General features: G+C 47.0%; 1 protein-coding gene across 4 annotated transcripts in view; it reads left to right on the plus strand.

The window, feature by feature from the left end:
- ANKS3 (ankyrin repeat and sterile alpha motif domain containing 3) overlaps positions 1 to 22,398 on the plus strand; it is a 36,567-nt gene that overhangs the window by 9,960 nt on the left and 4,209 nt on the right. For all 4 annotated transcript variants that reach the window (XM_065559814.1, XM_005311887.4, XM_065559813.1 and 1 more), the window contains 11 exons: positions 1,412 to 1,493; positions 3,997 to 4,132; positions 4,654 to 4,815; positions 6,024 to 6,149; positions 6,803 to 6,918; positions 9,291 to 9,467; positions 15,440 to 15,564; positions 15,982 to 16,123; positions 16,686 to 16,858; positions 20,684 to 20,796; positions 21,746 to 21,829. In XM_065559814.1, coding sequence (XP_065415886.1) covers positions 1,412 to 1,493; positions 3,997 to 4,132; positions 4,654 to 4,815; positions 6,024 to 6,149; positions 6,803 to 6,918; positions 9,291 to 9,467; positions 15,440 to 15,564; positions 15,982 to 16,123; positions 16,686 to 16,858; positions 20,684 to 20,796; positions 21,746 to 21,829 — 1,436 coding nt within the window. The remainder of the gene's footprint in view (positions 1 to 1,411; positions 1,494 to 3,996; positions 4,133 to 4,653; positions 4,816 to 6,023; positions 6,150 to 6,802; positions 6,919 to 9,290; positions 9,468 to 15,439; positions 15,565 to 15,981; positions 16,124 to 16,685; positions 16,859 to 20,683; positions 20,797 to 21,745; positions 21,830 to 22,398) is intronic.

Below are 22,398 nucleotides of genomic sequence, written 5' to 3' on the forward strand. Positions count from 1 at the left end.
ACATTGGCTGGCTTCCCATGCCTATGCTTCTAAGAACCTGCCATTGGTAGCATGCACATCAAACAACCTGCTATGGTATGTGTTGGTCGTGCTGTTTCTATTTTGTTAATGTCTAATGATATTGATTTCCAAAACTGAAAACCCCAGATACTTATTGGTGGAAGTCAGTGTAGCTCTGAAATCAGTGGAGCTAAACCAGTTTATACCTGCCAAGGATCTAGCCCTGAAACTCCATTGACAATCTTACTACTTGAAGCAGAATAGCTGACTCTCCTTCCCTAGTTACGGTGGCTTTGCAGGACCCAGAGCAGTAAAATCTTTCTGATCATAACCCTGTTTCCTTAATTTTTCCATGGGAAGAAATGCTTGTTATGTAAATGCATAAAATATTTATTGCAATAAATATGTACGTTCTTGAATTTCTGGCCTATTTGCAACATCATCAGTGACTAAACTGCGTGATACACAAAGAGCCGTGTCACAGGAAAAAGATCCTTCCAGGCCCTTATATAACATAGTACTAGCTGTCTATTGGCTTTGGACAGTATATAGGGTAGGACATTAGTGTTCAGTTGAACCTCAGCTCATCTTCCTCAGAGTTCTGAAAAACTTCTTTTGCATACCAAGGATCAAGCGTAGCTTGAAGCTTATCCCCAGCAAACAAACACAGTTCAGAATTCATGTATGTAGAAAATGCATATTAAATACAGCCAAAGCAGAGAATGTGGTGTGCAAGACAGAAACGGGGATGTGTCTGGCAGGATTTGACCCCATCCTGGAATTGCCTTTCCTGCTAACTACATTGGTGAAAGAGTGGTGGGTTTCAGCTGGAGGTGCCCTGGTGGGACATGCTATAATGTTGGCCCCGTCCTGCCTGGGATAGAGGGATTAAAATAGTGGTTCTCAAACTTTTGTACTGTACCCCTTTCACATAGCAATCCTCTGAGTGAGACCCCCCCCTTATAAACAATAAACACTTTTTTATATATTTAACACCATTATAAATGCTGGAGGCAAAGTGGGGTTTGGGGTGGAGGCTGACAGCTCGGGACCTTCTATGTAATAACCTCGTTGACCCCCTGAGGGGTCCCGACCCCCAGTTTGAGAACCCCTGGATTAAAATGACATTTTAGTGGATGTGCTTTCTTGAGTAATACATGGCTTCATGAATTCATTTGGTAATGAATTCAATTTAACTTTTTGTGCTGGTTAAAGGGGCCAGTTTTCAAGCTCTGGAAATTGAGATCTTTTGCGAAGGCTTGGCAAGCTGGGGTGTGGGTTCTGCTTCAGTATTCAGTGGGCGAGATTTGCTCTTTGGTTCTTTTTCTGTATGTGACCAGCAAACCATATTATATCTTTAATTTCACCTGTCCTGAGTCCAACCTACATGAGCTTTTTCTCTCTTACCCAGGGAGCCTGTGTATGGATATACACCTCTGATGGAAGCAGCTGCCTCTGGCCATGAGATCATTGTCCAGTATCTTCTCAATCATGTAAGTGTCTGCCCAATTCTAAATAAACCCTAGAATCTTTAGGGTCCAAACTTACTGTCAGGAGAACACAGGATTTGAGAGATCAGGCCTTCCAAAGGGTTATATTTCCAGGCTGTTGCTCTCCATTACAAGTCCCCTCTGGTGGTAGGTCACAGCCTCATTGAGTTGTTTTGGGGGGTTGAATGCCTATACATCTGTTATTTAATAAAGCCGAGAGATCCCAAATCCAAACTAACCTCTCTCCACAGCATGTATCTCCCCTAACACCCCCCTGTATGTTTACAGCATAGAATCTCTGGTCTTTCCTTAAGTGTAACTGGATTTTTCCAAAGGGGATGAAATGCTCCTTTTTCTCTCCTTTCTAATACATATTTTGTTGCTAAAGAAACCCAAAATAACTTCCAAATTCCCACAGCCTATTTCTGACTCACTATGTGCCTCACCCTTTCCCTCATGGTCTAATCTATTAAAACACTAGCCCATTTCCAGGGCAAAATTTCCATCTCTGCTTTCCAGAGGTGGTCTCTGTTGTTTTTATCTCCTTGCAATAGTTGTTGCATTGGACACATCCAACAAATGTAGCCGGGGATTTTGTGGTCAGCAGCGTTGTCCTTCTGGACACCCTGCTGCTGCGGGAGTGTTAGCTAGCTGTAGCTTTTAGAAAAAAATCTTTTTTACCTGAGATTGGCTGGGAGTCGGAGCCCCAGCCCAGGGGATTGTGACCGGGCCGTGATGACTTACACTACATAAGTTCCAGGCTAGATTGCTGCACCTTGCTATGCCTAGGAATAAGCACTTCAAATTTGATAGAAGCTTCAGTTTTTCCAAAATGCAGCAGCATCCTAGCGGTCTGCTCATACACTGGTTCCCCACAGACTATCAGGTCAAGTTCAAAATCTCTGCCCTTCCTCATGCCCCCTCCATAGAATTAGCCCAAGACACTTTGAGAGCATGTAATGATGATCTCCTATCTCAGCTGTTTTGCTCAGGAACTAGAAAGCTATCATTCCAAGGATGGGGGTGGGGCAGAACTTGGGACTTTCTCAACAATATGGCTAATTAGGCTTCAATGCTTATTAACAGAGGAGACGAGACACCCCCAATCTCACTGTCTTGAGACCAAAAATCAGCAGTGAAGAAGAGCTCTCAAAATACACAGTGAGAATGGTTCTAGTAGGAGCAGTCGCAGAACCAGAGTGTGTGTAAAATAACTGTTAAATAAAATTAGCTCCTCTTGTTAGACACCATGGTGAGGAAATTCCCCCTTCCCTCTACAGTGTCGCTTGCCTTAGAAGTGAAGCCATGCTCTGTTGCACCATGCGCCAAGGGCACTGTTTGTTTTAATTGCTGGACATGCTGTGCTGTGCTGCTCTCCAGCTCACAGACTAAAGAACACAGCCTGTGCTGCCATGTTCCCATGCAAACGTCTGTCTGAATCCTCGCTCAGATAAACAATCGTGGAATGAATTGTGCCTACTCTCCTCTTTCTGTCCATCCTAGGAGAGGAGGAGCAATTTGTTCAATGACTCTCTAACCTGAGCAGGATTGTCCCGATTGTTTTGGATTTGAAACTCTGAGCCAGGCAGGACTAAGCCTGTGGGGCTACCGTCCTGACAGGCTTCTGGAATATTGATATAAGTGTTGGTAATGATATTAATGCCCCAATAGTTTGAGGGCTGGTCTACGCTACCGCTTCAGTTGATGTAACTTCCGTCGCTCAGAGGTGTGAAAGACACTCCCCTGAGCGGTGCAAGTTACAGCGACCTAAGCTCTGTCCACACTGGCACTGTCAGTGGGAGACGCTCTCGCAGAGGTGGAGTAATTATGCTGATAGGAGAGCGCTCTCCTGTCAGCATAGCACGTCTTCACCAGATATGCTACAGTGGCGCAGCTGTGCTGATGTAGCGCCATAGTGTAGACTTGTCCCTGAAATGATCTAGATACTCGGGGCAAGTCAGACTATTGAAACAGCCCTTGTTATTAGCCTTTTTGACTCAGACAAAGCGTGATGTCAGTTATACCTGATCCACCCCAGGAGATCCTATCTAGTGCTTGTAGGCATGTGTATTCTGTCTAGCAGGCATCTTCCACCTCCATGCTAATGTTTGAATATTCAGTCCTCTTGGCTTCTAACCACAGTGAGCCCCTTTATAAAATTTAAATGTAATTTGCATAGTGACTTTGTTCAGAAAGATGAAGCAATGAAGAAATAATCGGCAGCAGATCAAGCAAGATTCTGGTGGTGATGCAGAAAAGTGAGATATTGGGCTATTGTGATGAGAGAGCAGACAGCAAATCATTAGGCGCAGTAGCACGCAGTAGCATTGAGAAGAGACTCGTGGAATTTATCCACGGATCTCAAGGAGCCTTACACTTCCATTAAAAAGGCAGACAAGAAGAAGGGGATCTTGATGGAATATGAAAGTTCTTTGGTTCTCTTGAATTGTGTGAGTGGTGTCCATTCAGAACACACACGCCAGAAGTATGCATTGCCTTCCCACAGGGCGTGAAGGTGGATGTGAGAGAGAACACGGGAGCCACGGCACGGACTCTGGCCATGAAGTATGGACACATGAAGATCGTGGGTCTGATGGATCTACGTGCAGCCCCCATGCCCAAAGTCTTCTGCAGGGGCCCAGGTAACTGAGACACCTCCCTGTATGTGCACGTTAAGGGAAGGTGCTTGGGGAAGAGGCTGTTGCTGTTTTATAGTGCAGTGATTGAGTGGGAGTGATACTTCAGGTGTCTGTTGGAAATCCCTCTCCTTTAAACAGCAGTGGAGTCCTGGATGGTAGCCCTTGCTGGTGCGAGGTGTGCCTGGCAAAGCTTCTGCTCCAGTCAACCATTGTTTGCTCACCCTTTGATTTGTTTCACTGTTTTTCCCACTGCTTTTAAAGGGCCAGTAGCAAATCAAGGATGTAAGTACACCTCTACCCGATATAGCATGAATTCGGATATAACGCGGTAAAGCAGTGCTCTGGGGGGGCGGGGCTGCGCACTCTGGTGGATCAAAGCAAGTTCGATATAACGCGGTTTCACCTATAACACAGTAAGATATTTTTTTTTTTTTTTTTTTTTGGCTCCCGAGGACAGCGTTATATCGGGGTAGAGGTGTAGCTGGAGGTACTGTGCAGCTAACTGTCTGTGCTTGGGACAACAGGAAAATACTGTGAAGATCTGAGCTCCTCGGATGAATCGTGCTCCACTCCCCAGAGACAGAGACCAGTCCGTAAGACCAAGGGCCCCAGTATCCATGAGGGGCCCCAGGCTTTGGCTAAGATAACAGCTGTTGGAATTGCAGGGAAGAAGCAGTCTCGCTGTGGTGAGTGTGGGTCCGGGAATCTAACCATGAGGCTCCTTCGTGATTTCAGGGGTGCCACAGTACTGCTTTGCTGTTACTCCGGCGCCAGCACTTCCCTGCTTCTTTAGATTGGGCCTTCCTGCATGGCTCCTACAGCTGCCAGCACTGAGCAAACACCCATCATTCCAGGGGCTGAAAGCCAGCTCTAAAAACCATCTCCCAGCTGATCCATGATAGGCATGAACTTTTTACTTACCAGCTGAGAATGTCCTTCAGCATCATCTCAATCTCTGTTTGCTGTCTGGCTCTTGAGATTGGCCCCTCTTCCCTTCCCAAGATAGACTCGGGAGTCACAGAGACATTCACAAACCAGCAGGAGTGTTGGGGGATTCAAGACAGGCCAAACAGCAGGAATGATTAAACTAATCTCCCAGCTTCAGGACCAGGTGACCTGTATCTGCCTGAGCACTGGGAAACACTTTCTGTTGCAGTGGAAATTGGTGAGGTCGGCCATGTGATGGGCAGGGAGAAACATCAGCTGGGTTTAAACATTAACCCCTTGATGAATGTGATGGGCCCGCCTAAATATAGGGCGGGCATGAGCTTTGCCCTGTGTTGGATGCATGGCGCAGAGTGGTAATGACCAGTGAGTCTAGCCAGCTACCTGGTTATCTTGGATGGCCAAGAATATTGATTTGTATTGAAGGAAAAATACCAACCCTCAGATTCCCTTGAGCTTGAACTGACCTTATTTTAATGTTGTTCGGGCTAGTTAGGAAACCTGCTACTGCCTGGTACTTCGTATTGGTGTAGTCTGATGCTACTACTGGGAGGTGACTGTATTGAAATGCTCAAACCACCAGCTGCAGAACTTCACAGGGTGCTGCCTGTGTGCTGACCCAGAAACTCGGGGAAGGGAGGAAATACTCCAAGCTCAATAAGCTGGAGGTGCGTCTGCTGCAAGGCTGGTTATGTGCGATTCTCTTAGATATAGGCATCTGGCTAGAGCATGGTCTGTGACCAGCATTGATCTGGCATGCAAAAGAAACTATTAGGCTTCCACATTCCTGGTAATTTTGTTTGTCGTTCAAAGGGGAATGGAAGATGGTTATTTTACAATGTGATTTCTTCCCCTGATTGTCTTCAGATCCCTGGATGCTTGCCGTCAGCTGCTGCTCCCCATACTGCAGCCTGTCTGGTAACTTCCATTCTCATCTCTTTGCACACAGAGCAGGTCCCTCCGCAGGGCTACGTTACGTTCAGTGACAATGGCAGCTTTGAAGGGGAGGATCTCCGGTTCCGGGATGTCACCTCTCCAATCAACGAGCAAGATGTGGAAAGTAGCAGCAGCAGGGGTAGGGCATGTCTCAGAGGAGGGTCTAGCTTCCAGTGTGAGTGACCTGGGATTGAGAACTGCTTCAGAGCTTGCACGTTTCCTTTCTCATCTCCCCACCCCTTAGGTCTGAAGAGCTCCTAGGAAGGTGTTTTTCCCGAGATTCAAGCAAGAAAGGGGGCACCCCATCAGTGCACAGGCGTCCTGTGTTGGAGTGGCATAGATTCTGTCCTGCCATCCCAGAGGAGAGTGAAGTGCCATGATGGAAGGGGGAGAGAGGGGTAGAAGGAAAATGAGTGCCATCCATCTGCACTGGCCTTATGTCAAGGACATTGGGAGACCTCTCCTGGGTGCTTAAGGACAAGAACACAGATTAGCTGGTAACCCCATGCCCTAAAACATACACCTGTTACCCATTACTGCAGTCAGTGATACTAAATGGCTATAAATCTGTCCACCAATGTATTGCACTGAAACTACCTGACACCCACTGGCAGTGGTATGGGGAAGGACGGGTGCCCCTGTTCCAGACATGATACTCTCCACTCACTCCTCAGAGTAACCTCCTAATCTGAGCAGCTGCTGCACGCAGACTCAGGCTGGATGTCTACGTGAGGTGAGAAGATCAAGGAGAAGAAGCAGGAACTCATTGTTTTCCTTTCTGCTCCCCTCCAGAAGAGAATGCTTTCTTCATCAACAACTTGGACACCATCAGGAGCAGCAGCAGCAGTAGCGAGTGTCTGCCCAAAGCCCTGGGGGTCAGCAGTGAGGGCTCCCTGGAAAGCAATGAGGTGGGGCTTTTGTTTCTTCTTGGTCACTGCTGTTGGTGGAACACAGGAACTCACAAATATGCCAGCCACTGGCCATAACTTTACATCTGCCATGAGACTGTAGGATCCAGGGACAGGAGGGGAGAACCTCCAGGGTAGAAGGAAAGCTGTAAACTCTGTTTAAATGTCTTAAGGCAGTGGTTCTCAACCAGGGGTAGGTGTACCCCGGGGTATGCAGAAGTCTTCCACGGGGTACATCAACTCATCTAGATATTTGCCTAGTTTTACAACAGGCTACATAAAAAGCACTAGCGAAGTCAGTACAAACTAAAATTTCATACAAACAATGACTTGTTTGTACTGTTCTATATACTATACACTGAAATATAAGTATAATTATATTCCAATCAGTTTATTTTATAATTATATGGTAAAAATGAGAAAGTAAGACGTTTTTCAGTAATAGCGTGCTGTGACACTTGGGTATTTTTATCTGATTTTGTAAGCAAGTAGTTTTTAAGTGAGGTGAAACTTGGGGTATGCAAGACAAATCAGACTCCTGAAAGGGGTACAGTAATCTGGAAAGGTTGAGAGCCACTGTGTTAGGGGACAGGAAGTTGTCTCATTTGACATTGATCCGAGTATCTGAGCACCCTCCCTGCAGAGCGGTTTCCCGATGGAGAGTTACTGATCTACCCAATCACAGCACTTTCCCTTGTCCCAGGCATTCACTGCCCTCCCGACCAGAGAAGGCTCAGACCATGTGACCATTTGATTCAGGAGCTTTCTTGGAGCCTCTTACAAACAGCGGGGCAGTGGATACAAACAGCAAATTCTTGTCCTGAGATGAAACCCTTTCCATGATCATTTAGCCCCAGGGCAGTATAAATAGCCACTTTGTGGTCGACAGCATCCTGACAGGTGCCAGCAGGCTGGCTTGTTTTCTGAAGCAGACTCCCCTCCCTACACTATGCTGGGCTCTAGCTGGTGATGTCTGTGCCCTTCCATGGTGAGCCCTAACGTTCACCATGGTTTTAAAGTCCATTCTTTCCCCAATCCCTGATCCCTTGCTCTGCTTGCGTGTGGCCCTGTCCCTAACCCACAATCTAGAAGGGAAGTCTCCCATACCCTAGCATTTGATAACTGTTGAAGGAATTTGGCCAGATGACTGGATCAGGTCACTTGGATTTGTTGAAGTAGGATGGCACCACTGCTTCTAAGGTGATCCTGGCTTCTACAGGTTGGAATATGGGGAGGAAGTCTGGACTTGGAATCTATGTAAGTTACTCAGTGGTTCGAGTAACCATTTGCATTCTTAGACCAGGTTCTGGATTTGGTGTAGGTGTGCTGGATGGGTATGACATTGTTGGGCATTAGGAAGGCTCCCCGGTTCCCTGAACTGTTGCTCACAGGAATAACTACACGCTATCCTTCCGCTAGTCAGCGGGGTCAATGTTTCTCTGGGCTTGAAAGAATGCAGTACATGATGGCTGCTTTGTGGTGCTGGCACTCCAAGGATTAGCTCCAAAGCAAGGCCTCTCTATCGTAGTGCAGCATTCTGGAGATCCATCGAAGAGAACACTGCCCTGGACTCCAGCCTGGTCATTTGGCTTTCTCAGATAAGGAAGCAATGCTGCTCCCTCCCCCTCCCGCATTCTCCCCCAGTAGGCTTTGATGCCAAACCTCTGCAGCTCATTCTAATACTCTTAAAATGGAGAGGCTGCTTTTACAGTGAAACTCCTGCTCAGGCATCGCTATTGCTCTGATGGAACATTCCTGATCACTCCAGACCCAGTGCTTCTAACCTTGGCTCCTTAAACTTTCCTCCCAGCCCAGTGTAATTATTAGAGCAGGTTTTATTACTGTTTGTGTGGTGGTAGCACCTAGGAGCCTGCTTATGACCCTGGACCCCATTGTGCTTGGTGCTATACAAACACAGAACAAAGACAGGCTCTGCCCCAAGGACCTTACAGTCCAGATAAGAATTATAATCCTGCCTGACACATTTCCGTCCTACCTAAAACCCTCGGCGTGGTGGATTGGGGAATCCTCTCCTTTGCTTGTCTCTCTGAGATTGGAGTCCCTGCAAGTTGCTCTTTGCTCAGGACTTCACCCTGGAAGTCCTCTTTAACAAGTGATTGCTTAGTCTTTACCACCCACACTTCCGGGCCTCTGCTCCATTTAGGAAACAGTCTCCTATTGGGGAATGTGGCTAAGACAGAGTATTCTGTTCCCACCCCAGTGCCTACAATGAGCTTGCCCAGACTCAGAGCCTGGGACTGAAGTAGCTGAGAGCTTCCACATGTTCCACACCCATGCGGTTCCCTGTGGTGATTCTGGTGACTCGGCAAGTTGACCCTGTGCCATTAAACAGGCCCCTTCTGTCTCTCCAGGACTCTGACCATGCAGAAAAGCTCTCTAGTCGGAAACAGGCTAAAAGCTATGTGAAGATCAAGACCCGGTACGGCAACTGTGACAGCCAGTGGTCTCAGAGCCCAGGCAAAGCTGGGGTGTCTAGTCAGCACTGTACGCTCCCTAACCCAGAGGCCACCACCTACACAGGACCCCAGGTAAGAGCTGCAAAGGAGAACAGAAAACTCATGTCCGTGATGGGGTGAAAACGTGTGTCAGTGCAAAGCTATTGGAGATCCCTCAAAGAGAACGCTGCCCCAGGACTCCAGCCTGGTCATTTGGCTTTCTCAGATAAGGAAGCAATGCTGCCTCTCCCACCCCAACCCCCATCCCCGAGTGGACTTTGATGCTGAACCTCTGCAGCTCATTCTAATACTCTTAAAATGGAGAGGCTGCTTTTGCAGTGAAACTCCTGCTCAGGCATTGCTATTGCTCTGATGGAGCATTCCTGATCACTGCACCCCAGTGCTTCTAACCTTGGCTCCTTAAGCTGTCCGCCCAGCCCAGTGTAATTACCAAAGCAGATGCGACTTCCATGACTTCTGCAGTGGCCAGTGTGGCTGACCCTAAGGCCATTCAAGCAGCTAGCCCTGGGGACAGCCACACTAGCCACTGCTGGAGCAGCTCTGCAGCCATCCGCTCGGGCAGCCCTGCAGCCAGTTGCAGCAGCCGCTGCTGGAGCAGCCTCAGCCCTGGGGCCAGCCACACCGGCTGCAGCTCTAGAGGCCCCTGGCAGCTGGCCCTGGGGACCGCCCAAGCAGCAGCCAATGTGGCTGCCCCAGGGATCTCCTGAGAAGCGGTCCCAGGGGCAGCCAGAGCAGTTGCTGGCTCCCCGGGGCTCCTCCCTGGCTGCTGGTGCCGCAGGCTCCCCCCAGCAGCACCCCTCCTCCCCTGCCCTTAAGATTCAATCAGGGGTATTTATGGTATAAGTCATTAACACAGTATCTTTATATTTTACATAATTCAAAACTTCATCCATACCCATTTCATTAACAGTTTCCTGGCTTTCCCTATCAATCTGGTTAGCAGGACAGGCATACAATGTACCTCTGGGATATGGTGAATTTCACACAGACACTCAAAGGTAGATAGAGGAATTTCTATGTCCTCGGTATCTTTGTAAATGGGACAAATCCTTTCCCAGTTTTTGTTGTCATGAGGGGATGGATCTCCAGACTGTGGCATCTTTTTCTGCTGTTTCAAGACTTGGAGCTGAAGTCTGGCAGATTCCTGTTGCATCTGGTGAGCCTTCTCCTCAGCAGCCAGCCATTCCATAAGCCTTAAATGGGCTTCTTTTTCCATATCCGTTATCTTTTGCTTTTCCTGCAGTCGAAGATCTATCCACTTTTGTTCATGTTCTAGTTGCTGCTGGTTTCTCACTGCAAGCATTTTCACTGGGTCTGCTTCCCTATCACTGGCCATTAACAGATTTTTCAGTTCTTGTTCTGGGGCCTTTTTCTTAAAAGACAACCCCCTCTGTAAGCACAATTCTTCAAGGGTTTTTCTGTCAGGCTCTTCAAATGATCCTGGCTCACTCATTGTAACTGATTTTTAACCCTTAAACTCTCCAATATCAAAATAAATTTTTGACAAGAGTGTGGTTCTGATCCAAAAATCCAGTTAACCTGTGGTAATGTGTATCCTGCCAACTACGCCACTGTGACCGGAATCCCAGGGGAGCCAGCTGAGGTCAACTCAATTAGGATGAACTGCAAAGAATGGGACAGACAGTCCCCAAAGCTGGTGGATATTCCAATACTTAGAGTTACCAACCAAGTACACAATAGCTTCTGTATTACCTCACTGGTTGCCTAGAAGCCAACAACACATTTCCCTTAAAGTAACCCAGCCTCAGGCCTCCACCTAGATACCCAAATCAGGTATGATGAGGATTCCTGAAAATCTTATTCATCATATATAAAAGGTTCTACCAATCCCAAAGGATCAGACACATTACGTCCCAGGTTAATGAATATTCCAGACCTTTCCCAAATACATGCTTACAGCCAATTCTTACTAATTAAACTAACATTTATTAACAAAAGGAGAGAGAATTGGTTAAAAGATCAGTATACATACAGACGCGAGTCAACTTTGAGATTCAGATTCATAGCGTAGATGGTGAGCTTTGTAGATGCAGAGAGTTCTTTCAGAAATAGTCCATAGGTTATAGTCCAATATTTGTATTCAGGGTGATCCAGTCAGCACTGGGATCTCAGTCCTTATGGCTTAGGCTTCCGCTGCATGACGCCTCAAGCAGATCTGAGATGACAGGATCAGGATCCAAGCCATTTTTTATACAGTTTCAGGTCCTCTTGTGACAGCTCAGTCCCTCAGCGAACACTAAACTCATTTTCTAAGCATCGCAGATAATTATTCATACAGATTAACATAAGGCAATTGCCTGTTTTTCCACCATTCGCAGATGATTTGCTATACATTTCAAAGAGAGATGAATACAGCGATATCCTAGGTTTACAGTTCATTTAAATGTTAAGATGTTCTCTTGATCTCTGAATTAACAGAATACAGCATAGACAGGGACTGTTTAATTACATTGTTGATTTCGACCTTTAAAAAAAAAAAACCACAAACATCATCTCCCTGTATGTTTTTAAGGATTGAATTTGAGTCAGTTATCCTGCAGGATGCTTAACTCTTTCTGGTCATGTGTCACACCCCCAACGTGAGAGTGGTGTGGAAGGGAGAAACTAGAGCTCCTGGATACACCCTAAGGACCTTCCAACAATGATATGAGCGGTGTTTACATTGAATTCTTTGTAAGGCCAATTTATTGATGCATGCTTTGGGCCAAGTTAAAAACTTAGTCCATACTTTGTGAAACACTTCAGTGATTCCAGGGTTTGGTCTATGTGTTGACTTAACATGGCCATTAATGTTCTTCAGAGAGCACTTACTCTAGCATTCAGCCATGAAAGCTGTGAGGAGTTGTACCTCAGTTTCCCTTTGTGCACAGCAATTCAAGCTTGTAATGGTCTTTTTGCTGTGGAAAGTTTTAGGATTGTGTACAGACATTAGCTGTGAAACCTTAACATTATTAGGCTTTTTAATACAAAGTGTGTTCTTATTGAACAAACAGCATAATCATAAGGGTTTCTAGTATGTACCACTCTTAACATGTTCAAGATCATGCACATTGTATATTTTTACAGTTTTTGGTATCAGCAACAAGTTAGTTACAATCATTAGCAATAACATCCGTTCTATCACAAGTGTGCATTTACAATTATCCTTGCCAGGCCAAGCCTTTTGTTTAGATAAATTTATTCTTTAGGTCAGCTTGTTCAATATCCCTTTTGAGTCTTTTTAGCTTTTTCTTTACTTTAGGGTTTTCCTTAACATAGACTTTTAGTTTAACCACTTCCTTAGGGTTTTGGTATCTTAGAGATGAGTGAGGCAAGTGTTTTTTTCCCTCCAGTCAATCAGGTAATTTGCATTAACACAGACACTAGCCTGTTTACCAGTTTTCAGATTCTTAACCTTTACCAATTCCAAGGCTGGACTGTGTCTTAGAGATACCATCCATTTTCACTAGCCTGTTAGACTCAAGGTTCTTTTGTCCTTCCATTACCAACCTTTGCTTCCGCATTGAATCAGATGTCAAGTCCACTAAGACACTACAAGACATATCCAAAATATCTAGAGATGAGAGTTTAGCTGCCATCCCCTGTATTCTCAAGAGATCAACTGCACAACTGTTCTCCTTCTCTGCAGATTCAGCTATCCAGTTTTCCCTCTGAACCTGTGATACAGACTATTTATTCAAAGAATCACTGTGGAGACGTTCCTGTCCCAACAACATTGTCTCCTCAACAAGCTGGTCAGAGCTGTTCATACTCCCTAACAGTTTTTATACCATCTGAAATCTTCTCAAAGCTGTCCACAATGGGTCTTTCTAAAGCAAATTCAGCGGATTCATTTTTACTTGAAAGACTTAGGCCTTGGCTACACTGGCGCTGTACAGCGCTGCAACTTGCTGCGCTCAGGGGTGTGAAAACGCCCCTCCCTCCCCCCCCGAGCGCAGCGAGTGCAGCGCTGTAAAGCGCCAGTGTAATCAGCACCTGCAGCGCTGCACGCTCGCTCGCAGCGCTACAAGCTACTCCCCTCGGAGAGGTGGAGTACATAGAGCACTGCGAGAAAGCTCTCGCAGCGCTGGCGGCGCAACTACACTCGTGATTCACAGCGCTGCCGCGGCAGCGCTGTGAATTCCCAAGTATAGCCAAGGCTATTAGTCACCAACACACTTTTCTCAGAAGACAAACTCTTTACTACCAACAATGGCCCATTAAGAGTCAATGTAAGTAATTCCTTTTCACCCCCACTAGGTACAGCTATTGACTTCAAAGACATCACTAAGAAATTCCTTCCCTCCTGCAATATTATGAACTGCAACAGATTCTTTCCGAGCTTTATTTATGTCCAGAACCGACTTTGGCACAACAGACAAATCACCAAATTCCTTCTGAGTTTCACTGACATTCAGAATCATCTCTGGCCCATCAGGAGGGTTTTTACACTACCCCCTTTCAGACAAGCTGCTAGACTCCATAATTAAAAGATTAGAAGCATTCCCTTCCCCTTTGCAGCTCTCCTGGCTGACAACAGGCACAAGATTAGGAATCATTTCCTCCTCCTTACAAGTTTCCATACTGTCAGTGGGTAACATAGTCAAATCACGTTTATGCTTTCCTTGTGCCCTGGCTATGATATCAACCTAATTAGACAAGATTGTCATATCTTTACCCAGCAACACACTAGCAACAGGCAAAATAGAAGCACCAGAATCACCTGGTTCCTGGGACTCCGTTATGACATTAACTGGATGCAACCTGATTACAATGTCATTATCCCTAGCAGACACAAACTTAGGAACATTTCCATCCTAGGCTTCAGTTAAATCCAGAATCAGCTCTGAGAAGACTGATACATTTTCAACCATCCTAGGCTGACAGGCTTCTTCTGTCTCCTTTACGGACAGAGAAGAGCTAGATACACACTGTTCCTTAACAGGCATGCTGCCGTTGCTCAAAACAGACAAACAATTGGAGAATTTTTTTCCTTTGTCCCAGCATGCATGGCTGTTCAGGGACAATTGCTTGGAGAGTGAGACAGCTTCCTTAACAAGAAAGATGTCACTCCCAACAGACAAATTTCTGCTTTTTACAGACAGTGGCTCATACTGAGCTACTTTAAGCAAATTACTGTTACCTTGTCTAGGCTCGCTTTTACAAACTTCACTCACCAAGAATGTACCCCCTTCTTCCTCAATTAGGGCTTCAACCTGATCATCAACTTTTTAATCTGCTCTAGAGAAACATTTTCCTGATGAATGATTTTTCTCTCTGCTTTATGTAATTCCAGATTCACTTCTGAGATAGACAGATATTCAGAAACTTTATTCACATGTAACCTGCTTTTCTGTACAGACAAACAGCCATCTTCCTCAGACAAACATTTGAAGAAACCCTCCATAGGCAAATCATTGCCCCTAATAGACAGTTTAATGGTATTAACCTGTCTGCACAAAGCTTTAAAATCATTCCCTATTAAAAGATCTGAAGGAATTGTATTCTTCGCTCCCCCAACCATGGTGCCATCAAATCCCTTCCATTTAAGGTGGATTTTAGCCAAAGGCACTCTTACAAAATAGTCAGATAAGGCTACAACAGTTACACTTTCACCTGGCGAATAATCTTCCTCCCTGACACAGTTCTTTCCTACTTAACCTGCTTGCAGGGATGGTTTGGGGATAGGGTGACCAGAGAGCAAATGTGAAAAATCGGGACAGGGTGGGGGGTAATAGGAGCCTATATAAGAGAGAGACCCAAAAATCGGGACTGTCCCTATAAAATCGGGACATCTGGTCATCCTATTTGGGGAATCCTCTCCTCAGCCTAGTGCAGTGCAGGGAATCTGAAGGAAGAGCTTTACAGTGTCTGGCTGCTACTAAGTACAAGCCAGGCCCCATTACAGCTTGTGGCTTTAGAGAGTGAACAGTGCAAAGAAAGTTAGGATAGCTCCAAAGTAGCTGTTAGCCTTTCATTCAAGGAGACAGGAGGGTCCAGTTCCTCGTGTGGGTACAAACATCTTTGCTTTGGATGGGCTGCAGGATCTGGCAACATTCCTGGAGCAGATCGGATGTCTGAAGTACCTCCAGGTGTTTGAGGAGCAGGACATTGACCTCCGGATCTTCCTGACCCTCACAGAGAGTGATCTCAAGGAAATAGGCATCACGTGAGTCTCTGTGGCATAGCCCCTTTCTCGCTGGGGCATACAAAGGGATCAGGAGAGTTCAGTCCTCTCTTCCAGCCCCCGCTCCAGGTTTGCACGATTCTGCCACTACCTTTAGTCTTGCCCTCCAGCCTGGGGATCCCTCACAGATCTCTCAATGTGCCTTAATCCTGGTCTACAGCAAGCGCTGGTCTTCCAGCCATTCCCCCCCCCCCCCCCCCCTTCAGTCACTGCCTGCAACTCTCCTGCAGCTGTTAGCAGAGCCTTGGAGGAGATGGATTGTGGTTTTCTGCTGTCCCTAATTATCCTTCCTGCTCATGCCTGGGGTTTTCATGGGCCTCAGTGGAAGAAGGGGCAGGAGTCTCTGAAGCAAGGTCCTGGTGCAGTTTTGCTGCTAACTGCTTGCTGCTGTATCACCAGCCTGTTTGGGCCTAAGCGAAAGATGACCTCTGCCATTGCTCGATGGCACAGCAATGCCAGGCCTCCCAGCGATGCCCTAGAACTGGCCTATGCAGATCGGCTGGAGGCGGAAATGCAGGAGATGGCCATTCAGCTGCACAAGGTAACGAGCCTGGCTCTAACCAATCACATATTTACTATGGAACCTCCTGGAGGTGGGGAAAGGTTCTTAAGGGAGGGAGCTGAGGTAGTTTGGAAGGGATGCAAAGGGGTAGGGTAAGTTAGGTAACCCCATGTTGCAGGTTCTGCCACACTCTAACCCTTGCTCTCACATGCAGACAAGACTTCTGTGTCTTTAGTTCAAACCCAGCTGGCCGGGATGCTGGGCTGGGGATATCTGCCATCCTGGTTAGGATCTGCTCATACTGAAATGGGGAAATCCATGCAGAAATGTCTGTCAGCTTGGCAAACCCACTCTCCTGCATAGAAAGAAGGGGAATCCCTGAGATCCGAGCTGACCCTGTGTGGGAACCTTATCTAACTTCCTTCCCACCTGTATCTGGGACTCGGATGGGTTTGGTGGGTGCATACAGAGCTCTCTGCAACCGCCCAGATCGTGATAACAGGAGGCTCCAGGGATGTTTCGTGAGCAGTCAAGTGTCTGAGATTGCAACGTGCAGCACTCCCCATTTCAGTCCCTCCTCTCTCGCTCTCCCCCACTCCAGAGGTGTGAGGAAGTGGAAGTGATGAAGGGCCAGGTGTCCCAGGAGCAGGAGCTGCGGGCGGTGGTCGAGAGCTGCTTGATGGAACGGGACGTGGCTTGGAATGATGTCCAGATCCAGCTGCAGGAGGCCCAGGCTATCACCAGGGACGCTGGGGTCCTGCTAGAGCAAATGAAGTAAGTTGCTCCAGGGGAAGTGGAAAATAGGGCCGCCCCAGCGTGTCTGTTGTCTGGCTGCAGGCGGCGCCCTTCTAGTGAGCTGTCCACACACAGTCATACCACAGCATCTGAACCCCATTCTAATCCTCCCCCAAAAGAGGACATTCCAACAGGATAAGCAGATACTGAAGCACTGTGGGTAGGGGCCTGGCTTTCCAGAGCTAGAGTTCTGAATGTTCAACCCCAGGGGGAACCAGGTGCCAAGTGACTTGCCCAGTGACTTAGGGAGTCAGTGGCAGAGTTGGGAAGAAAGCTCAGGAGCCCTCCCGCCACTAAAACCTGTAGTGTAGTGCTTCTCCACTGCAAGGGCACTCAAGCCTCACATTGATCACCAGCTGCAGTCAGGATGAAATTCACAGCCTCTAAATCATAGAGTGATTGTGCCCAGTGAGATGCTCAGTGAGATACACTTCACTCTGTATTGACCTGTCCTAGATACTCTAGCTAGCAGGACAACTCTGTTTTTTCTGTTCTTCTGAAAAATCCCATATTCAGTGGTGTTTCTGCTCTGGGGGTTAAGCTGATACTTTCAGCTCATCAGTCCTGCTGTGTTGGCCAATAGATTAAAACCAGAAAATCTCTGTCCTTCACTCCAGGGGTGGAAGCAACGCTCTTGCCCCTGGAGAAAGGAGATGCAGCATCACTGAGTTCCCAAGGGACCTGTGTCCAGCCTGCCATAGCCAGAGGGGAGAGAACCCCTGCTGTAGGCCTTTGAGGACTTAGTGAAGAGAGGGAGTCCCAGAGGGGTCCCCCTGGAAAAATGAGAAAGGAGGCTGGTTTGAGATAACAGCATAGTGTTCCCAGACGGCACTTGTGTTACTTCTGCCTGCGGCAGCTGGAGTTCAGTGACTTCTCCAACAGTTGGCCACAGTGCTCACATGTATGTAGCACATACAGTAAATAAGGGGAGGAGGGGGGAAGGGGCGTGCCTGCAGAGCTCAGCTGTGCAGAGGCAGTGGTCATAGTAGAGGGCCATCCACACACTCCAGAGCAGCATGTATTGCCTAACGAACGTGGTGGAGTGTGTGACGGGTTCAGTCACAGAGACCCCCCTTGGGACTGTCCCGTGATGTGCTGAAATTACCTCTGAGCCCATTTTCCACAGCCAGTTTGGGACTCCAGAACCCTGCCTTGTTGAGCCAGACACACTAGATGCTGCAACAGGGACCCAGGTCTGAACCACGCCCCCAGAGCTGCAGGCTTTAACTGAAAACCACTCAGCAGGTTACCTATCTCCAGCACCCAGACACCCAGTTCCTAATGGGATCCAAACCCCAAATAAAATCAGTTTTACTCTGTATAAAGCTTATACAGGGTAAACTCAAATTGTCCGCCCTCTATAACACTGATAGATATGCACAGCTGTTTGCTCCCACAGGTATTAATCACTTAATCTGAGTTTGTTAATAAACAAAAGGGATTTTATTAAGTATAAAAAGTAGGATTTAAGTGGTTCCAAGTAATAACAGACAGAACAAAGTAAGTTACCAAGTAAAATCAAACAAAACACGCATGTCTAAGCCTAATACATTAAGAAACTGAATACAGGTAAATCTCACCCTCAGAGACGTTCCAATAAGCTTCTTTCACCGACTAGACTCCTTCCTAGTCTGGGCCCAGTCCTTTTCCCTGGTACGGTGCTCATTAGTTCCAGCTCAGGTGGTAACTAGAGGATTTCTCATGACTGCAGCCCCCTTTGTCCTGTTCCACCCCCTTTTATGGCTTTGGCACAAGGCAGGAATCTTTTGTCTCTGTGGTCCCCACCCCTCCTTCTAAATGGAAAAGCACCAGGTTTAAGATGGATTCCAGTACCAGGTGACATGGTCACATGTCCTGTGGGACCCCAAGCCTCCATTCTTCCTGGCCTGACTTACACAAACTCAGGAAGGCTTACAAGTAAACAGAGCCATTTACAACCAATTGTCCTGCTTAATGGGAACCATCAAGATTCCAAGCCATTATTAATGGCCCACACTTTGCATAGTTACAATAGGACTTTAGAGTAATACTTCACATTTCTACCTTCAGATACAAGAATGATACATACATACAAATAGGATGAACACATTCAGTAGATTATAAGCTTCGTAATGATACCTTACAAGAGACCTTTTGCATGAAGCATATTCCAGTTACATTATATTCACACTCATTAGCATATTTTCATAAAACAAATGGAGTGCGACATCACAGAGGTTTTACCTATTAAGTGGCTATTTCACTTTTATCTGTAACAGTAAATCATTTTCTAAGATCCTTGTATACTACTTACTGGCTGAGAAGTCAGCCCTTTCTTAAAGCAGGCACTATTTTTATGGATTAAAAAGGACATTGTCGACTTAAAAATCATTTTCAAAACGTGGGGTTATCTGTATTACTGAATAACAGGTTAGGTTATTAATATGGGGAGAATTCTTTACTCCCTCCCCCACTTCGTGCCACTTTGTTTTACACTTTGCGTTTAGGGTGGACAGTGAAAAGAGACTAGTCGATTTCGCCTCTGTAACCAAATCAACATCTAGTGAACTTCACTCCTGATACTCACTTGCTCCCACAATGCTGCCCGTTCTGGTCAATCTTCCTAAAAATATGTGTTGCTGTCCCGGAGGCAGTTCCATTGGCCAAAGGTTTTGTAGACTTGTGGCTCTGACAGCCTGTGTTCGGGGCTATATTTGTCCTGACAGTCCATGTCTCTTTATTAAAACCATGTGTCTGTGTGACATACTTCAGCTGTTTGCATGCTGTGCCATTACTGTGCCGGCTCTGCTTCTTTGAAGGTGGGTGGAGGGATCTGGGATTTGTCCCATTAATGAAGCATGGAGCTGCTGTCTGCCTAGAGGAGGGATTTCAGACTAATTTGGTGCAGGGATCCAATTGCACTTTTCATTGTGGCATATAGGTCAGAATATAGGACTCTGTGTGCCCCTCTATCCACGGCAGAACTGGTGTTGGTGGCAATGGCAGGATTGCCCAGAGATCCAGAGTAAAATCTGGCCTGTGTATGGTGACTTACAGTTTAGTTATTGCTAACTTATTAGGAACTTCATTGTCCGTAGTGTAGTTGTAGCCATGTTGGTCCCAGGATATTAGAGACAAGGTGGAGGAGGTCATATCTTTTATTGGACCAAGTTCTGTTGGGGCGGGGGGGGGGAGAAGTTTTTGAGCCCCCACAGAAGCTGACTGCAGACTCAAGAAAGCAGCAGTTCACATGTGGAAGGTTTCCTTCACAATCTCAAGGCAAGACACTTAAATTCTCTTTTTAAATGAGAGTTGAGGTTGTTCAGAGTCCAGGCTTGTCCATACACTGAAACTGCACTGGTTTAACTAAAGGTGTGATGTTAAACTGGTGCAGCTTTGTGTCTGGACCCTCTTGCTTCAGTTTAAACCTTGAAGTGCATTGATTTAGCTTGCATTTCTAAATTACAAGTGTGTAACTTTGGGTGTGGACTAGGCTTGAATGTCAGGTGGACCAGATCCAGCCTGAGGGGCATTTGTGTGAAACCCAGGCCTGGACCTTTCTCTGCCTTCTCCTTTTTCACTGACCCCTGCAGCTGTTCTGTGCACAGGGCAGGGATTGCTGTGGAAGGCACTCTGGGCTCTTGTCTCAGGCACATCTGCCTATTCCTGGGAAGGGCAGTTTATAATCCCATGAGCTGCTAGCCCCAAGAAGCATGTGATCCCTTGGCTGCCCAGGCAGGTATTTCTGGACACAGGAGGGCACTGGCAGGTGATTTCCCAGAAGTACACGTGCCTTGCTAATGGGTGTTTGGTCTCATTTGGTAGAGCCTGTCAGGCGGAGCTATGTTCCCGACTGAAGCAAGGGCACCTGACTGGCAGGATGCTGGAGACCAAGGCACGGCTGGGAGCTGGTGAGGACAGATGGCCCGAGGGAGAAGGTAAGAGCCAGGTGCTGCTGTGACTATGAATGGCCCAGGCTGCAGGGAAAAGATAAGACAACAAACAATCAGACTGAATGAATGCAGCCAAAGGGGCATGAGAGGCACCAGAGAAAAAGCAGATGCTTTAATAGATGAAGAGGGTGAAACTAATGAGGCGTCTGAAATGGCTGAGCTACCAAACAGATCCTTTAAAAACTGTCCTTAATGAGAGAGACTTAGAGTAAAGTTTTCAAAAGCATCTAATTCCATTGACTTTCAGTGGGACTTGGGCTCCTCGGTACCTTTGAAAATGGAATGTAAGTTCCTAACTCCCTTAGGTGCTTTTGAAGATTTTTACACCTGGACAAGAAGGAGGTGCTGGGGACCTTGCAGATGTCACCATTGACAAGTACTAGGCATGGGAGGGAATTTTTGGGAAAACCTCCACATGTGCAAACCAGTCAGCCTGTCTGAGTGTGTCACAGGCAATTTGCTACTGATCCGACTGCTCCACTGACAGCTGTTTATGAAGCACACTGGGGAGGTTGCAGAAATGAGAGGTCCATCTTCATTTCTTGTCTTCAAAACAGAAAATCCTGGCAATTACCATCCAGCAAGTCGAGCTCTGTTTCCTTGAGATTCTCCTCGTATTTGACCTATTGAGCATCTCTAGGGTGATGAGGTCACAAACATTAAGCCAGGTTGCTTTATAAATAGCCAACTGTGCCACGCAAGCACAAGCCCTCTTTTGCGAAATTAGCGGACAGAGGGAACTTGCTGCTTGTCACACATTTGCATTGTAGGAACTCATTTGATACAAGATCTCAGTAAATCAAAACCAACCAATTCAAGCTGCTGTGGGCATGAAGGCTGTGAGGGGGACTGAGCCCCAAGCCCTCGCTTCTCTGCTCCTGCCATGGAGAAGCTGCAATGGTTGGTGAGAATCTCTCTGCTTTTAATCTCCCAGGTCTAGAAGGAGGGTCAGTTTCCTTGAAGTCCCTGAGCCTGCCTGAGCTGTCAGCTTTCCTGGAGGAGCGTGTGGGAGATATGGGTATGGCAGAGAGGGTCTCGGGGGGGCCAAGTCACTAGGATTATCCCCAACTCCCTCTGAAATAAACCAAAGGACACTTGGTTTCTAAGACAGGTGGTAACTGGAGAGTGGGCAAAAGATACCTGCCCCATGCAAAACATAACACGTCTTACTATGGCTCTCCCACTAGAGCCAGATCAGCCCTGGATCCTTGTGTGGGGGCTTGAACCCACAGCCATCTGGCCCAGCTGTACTAGTGAGCCACGCTGACACCTGTAGGCAGCAAGAGTAATTACTCTCTTCTCCAGCTGCTCTACAGTACAAATCCTCCCTCCTGTGCACCTCAGGGTGGCTCCTTCATTAGAATGAAGGACAGGAGCAGCCTTTCTCTGCTGCAATAGAAACCGGCTGGAGCAGAGCCTGGGGAGCCCTTGTTCTCTCCGTACTCCATCCCCTGCATATCTGCCCATTGTGAGGTGTGCTGGCCTCTTGCACTGGCCTTGCTCCAGCTCTGTGGCCAAGGAGCTGCCTTTGTGTGCCTCCAGCGTTCGTGCCCCATTCTCCTGACTAGTGGAAGCTGGACCCAGTGG

This window comes from Chrysemys picta, chromosome 10, assembly GCF_011386835.1.
Source record: "Chrysemys picta bellii isolate R12L10 chromosome 10, ASM1138683v2, whole genome shotgun sequence".
Lineage (NCBI taxonomy): Eukaryota > Metazoa > Chordata > Testudines > Emydidae > Chrysemys > Chrysemys picta.